The sequence below is a fragment of the Myotis lucifugus genome, unplaced genomic scaffold (assembly GCF_000147115.1).
Source record: "Myotis lucifugus unplaced genomic scaffold, Myoluc2.0 scaffold_1405, whole genome shotgun sequence".
NCBI classification, from domain to species: Eukaryota; Metazoa; Chordata; class Mammalia; order Chiroptera; family Vespertilionidae; genus Myotis; species Myotis lucifugus.
In genome coordinates, this window is record NW_005872453.1 from 36399 (window position 1) to 40832 (window position 4434).

The 4434-nt window shown below is 48.2% G+C and overlaps 1 protein-coding gene across 1 annotated transcript in view; it reads right to left on the bottom strand.

Annotated features, from left to right (window-relative positions):
• LOC102421977 (galectin-9B-like) overlaps positions 1-3812 on the bottom strand; it is a 14148-nt gene extending 10336 nt beyond the window's left edge. Inside the window, exon 1 of the mRNA XM_014449765.2 lies at positions 3720-3812. Within this exon, the coding sequence (XP_014305251.1) occupies positions 3720-3758 (39 nt within the window). The 5' untranslated portion in view covers positions 3759-3812. The remainder of the gene's footprint in view (positions 1-3719) is intronic.
• Between the last annotated feature and the right edge of the window lie 622 nt (positions 3813-4434).

A 4434-nucleotide genomic window follows, 5' to 3' on the forward strand; every position in this document is an offset into this window, starting at 1 on the left:
AGTTTTTTATAAATTTATATAGAAATAGTTAATTTTAGAATCATGTATTTTTAATTTTTAAAAATTACATAATTTTTAAACTTTAATTGAACTTACCTTTTAGAAACCTTGACCGGTTTAGTGACAAGTAAGTAATTACCATGTCTCAGATTGGCAAATATATTTTATAGTTTCTAGAAACAGGTTTTTTATTGGTAAACATACTCAAATTTTAAAGAGATATTTTAAAAATAAAATATAAGATATATTTGTTAACAGATTTAAATCCATTTTTTTTTTAGCTTTCCTGCAATAAGAAGCCAAAAGTAGGCAAATTCAGATTAATTAATAATTAATTAATATACAAAAATATATACACACACTTTGAATAATTTTAAAGGCAGTGTTTAGTAAAATACATTTTATTTCCAAAATTGTTCTGTCAGCTATTATAGTGCATATACATTTTTTTGGGAGATGGTATATTTCAGTAATTCATTATCCTAAAATATCTAAATATTTAATAATTTTTATTATTTAACCCAGTAAAACTCTAAAGTTCCAAGTTATTAAAGACCTTGGGAAATTATGTTTAGATATAGGAAGTTTCAGAAAAACCCTTCATTTTAGTTGTGTTTATTATGTCTTAATAATTTTATAAGATGTTAAAGTCCATTATTATCCAAGCCATTTTTCTGGCAAATTTTGTAACAGGGATAACACCTTGACAATTTTTAGGAGCCTGGAGAAGTGGCAGCGGGGGAAGGCAGATATCAGGCCCTGTGGCTGGTTCCAGGACTGCAGCAACTCCTGGCCTCCAGTGGCTTTAGTGTAAAAAATATATATATATAGTTATTAGAGGCCCGATGCACGAAATCATGCACTGGAGGTGAGGGGTCTCTCAGCCCAGCCTGCACCCTCTCGCAGTTTGGGATCCCTTGGGGACTGTCTGACTGCCAGCTTGTGGCTGGATGGCCTTCTGCTGCTGCACAGCCTGCTGCTTGAGCTTCAGCAACTACTGCACGTGCACTGGCTGAGCCACCACAGTCTGGCCTGCAAACACCATCGAGTGGGTGAGTCAAGCACGGAGGCAGGCTCACCCTGAGTTCCCTGTGCTTCCCTGAGTCACTGAGTTGTTCAGACCGACTGTCTTCTACAGAGAATGGCACCAGGATCGGGCCTAAGCTGGCAGTCGGACATCCCTCTTGCAGTCCGGGGCCCCTGGAGGGATCTCTGACTGCCTAAACTGGCAGTCGGACATCTTCCGAGGGATGTAGCAGTGCACCAAGCAGCAGGCAGCCAGGGAGGAGCCTGAATCGGGGCTAGGGACCATGCCGCTTACACTCATCCTGGCCTGCTGCACCTGCTGCCGCCGCTCAATAGTGCTGCCACAGAGTTGAGAGAGGCTCCCGCCATGGCAGCTGCACTTGCCAGCCATGAGCCTGGCTTCTGGCTGAGCGGTGCTCCCCTTGTGGGAGCACACTGACCACCAGAGGGAAGCTCCTGTGTTGAGTGTCTGCCCCCTGGTGGTCAGTGCACACCATAGCAACCAGTCGTTCTGGTCATTCCACTGTAACAGTCGCTTAGGCTTTTATATATATAGACTAGACTAGAGACCCGATGCACGAATTCGTGCACCAGTGGGGTTCCTTGGCCTGACCTGCAGGATTGGGCTGAAACTGGCTCTTAGACATTCCCCGAGGGGTCCCGGATTGTGAGAAGGTGCAGGCTAGGCTAAGGGACCCCACCAGTGCATGATCAGGGCCCGGGAGGAACACAGGAGGTTGGCCAGCCAGGGAGGAACTGTGGGAGGGCTCCAGGGCATGCCCGGCCCATCTCAATCAGTCCCAATTGGCCAGACCCCAGCAGCAAGCTAACCTACCAGTAGGAGCTTTCTGCCCCCTAGTGGTCAGTGCACATCATAGCGAGCAGTTGAACAGCCTTACCATATTATTAGCATATTATGCTTTGATTGTTTAAACAGCTGACTGGTCAACCAGACACTTAGCATATTAGGCTTTTATTATATAGGACTAGAGGCCGGGTGCACGAATTCGTGCATGGGTGAGGGCTGGCCAGCCCTGCTCCCGATTGGGGTGGGAGGGGCCGATCGGGGGCAGGGCTGGGCTGGCTGGGGAAGGGGCCTCGGCGATTGGCAGGCCGGCCCTGCCCCTTGGTTGAACTCCTGGTCAAAGGACAATTTGCATATTAGCCTTTTATTATATAGGATATATATCTACATATGATGGGAGTGGCCCCTGCTGCAGCTTTGGCAGCCTGCTTGAGGGTACTTCTGTAGCTCCAACCCTCTAGAGCAGGGGTCCTCAAACTTTTTAAACAGGGGGCCAGTTCACTGTCCCTCAGACCATTGGAGGGCCGGACTATAGTTTAAAAAAAAAACTATGAACAAATTCCTATGCACACTGCACATATCTTATTTTGAAGTAAAAAAAACAAAACGGGAATACAATATTTGTATTTGCATGTGGCCCGCGGGCCGTAGTTTGAGGACCCCTGCTCTAGAGTCTAGGAGAAAGACTTGGGGCATTTAAAAGATTTATTCCCTATATTTTTCTTTCTGAGTAGAATCCTTATGATGTAACAACGTGAAAGCCTATATATCAAAAGAGATCTTATCCCATTTCAAAACAGAAACAAAAATAATCACTAAAGTAAAACAATGGAGGGACGGGGACTTTAGCCTTAGAATCTTATTTCATACCAATTGGCGCAGCAAATGACCTTTTTAAGGCCTGAGTGGCACAAAGCCCCAACAGAAGAGACAGAGGATTCAACAGCGAAAAGCCAGCTGACTCCCCAAAAGATGAGAAACTAAGCAAAGAATATCTATAATCAAAGTTACATTATAGACAGACAGGAACTTGCAGGGAGCTCTCAAACAGAAAAGACCGATTTTCTTACTCTAGCCAAGCGTCTTGGGCAGCGGATGCCTTGAGAGGGAAGCAGGGAGGGTCCCTGAGATAAAGAACTCTTGGCAGCTGCTGGGAGGCCCCTGCAATCCCTGCTGCGGGTTCAGTCCTTCACAAGCAGCTGGGCCCCCAGTTAAGGGGGATAGGCCCCCATCTTTAAACAAATTAAACTGAGCCACAAAGGGAAAGAAAAGAGCCATTAGCAGACACTTTTATGTACAGTATTTACAGGTGCACATAACAGACAAACAAGAGTTTTACACCGAGCTTCTTATCTGTCTACCCACAGAAACCTCAGAATGTCCTGTGTCCCAGAGTGAATCAGGATAAGGGTTCTGAGGCTAGGATTGTCCCTATTTTACAGATGTGGAAACTGAGGCCCAGAGAGGAAAAAGCAGCTCGCCTGAGGTCACCGAGCTAGGAAACGGCTCAACCCAGGGAGGCCATCTCCTAAGTCAGTGCCCAAGCCGGGCTGCTGGGCTCCCCTTTCATTCCAACAAAGCCCCACTCTCCCAGGGCTGACCTGTGCCCTTCTCCCCTCAGCACCCAGGACAGGACGGGCGCCCAGAGGGAGCTCAGCGCCATCTGTGCAATGCCCCAATGCGGGTGATTATCATCCCTCGGTCCTGAGAGGCAGGTGAGACCGGCCTGGGGCAGAGGTTGTGTCAGGATTGCCCCATCAGGCATGCCTGCCCCCACGCACCCTCTGCCACCCCAGTGTGGCTTCCTCAGAGACCCAGAGCGGCTTCCCTGGCAAGGCAGCCAGCTCGGCCCTGCAGCATCGCCTGTGCCCACTGCCTGGGAACTCACTGGGGTCACGAAGGAAGGCTGGATACTGCTGAGGGCCATCTCTCCACCACCTCTGTGGTCCCGGCTGCTCCTCACACCAGCCAGGCAGTTCTCTGCACTGGGGAGGATTTGGTAAAGAAATAGAAAGCAAAAAAATTGAGCGGTGGGGGGTTAAAGGGGAGCCAGGAGCAAGAGGAAGTGGGTTTAGAGAAAGAAAGGTAGAGTGCTGGGGGTGGGGGTGGGGGTGGGGGTGGGGGTGGGGGTGGGAGGGTTAAGGGTGGTGCAGTCCCTTAAAAGGGACAGAAAAGTAGATACTCCACTCCGTGACCTTTCTTTCACCTCTCCTCCTGTGCTCCACCCGAAATGGGATCGTGTCGTGTCCGGTTCGTGTACAGCGTGCTCAGTGACAATGTCCAGAAAACAATGGGCTGCTTGACAGGAACACAGGGAGGGGTGGTGGTGGTGCTGGAAGGCCTGGTTATACCCATTTTACACACAGAGAAACTGAGGCTCAGAAAAGTTAGGGGGCATGTCCAAAGTCACATGGCTCACTAGTGGCATCATGACCTCTATGAGGATAGTTAGAGTCTCAAAAAGGCATTTCTCTTCTCATATAAAGGTATCATGTAGAAATAAGTGGTACTCTGGGAGCTTCTGAGGCCCCTCTCTGTGAATGTATCTCTTTCTTCTCTCCTCCCGCTCCCCTCCTCTCGCCCTTTTCTTTTTTGGGCTTTAG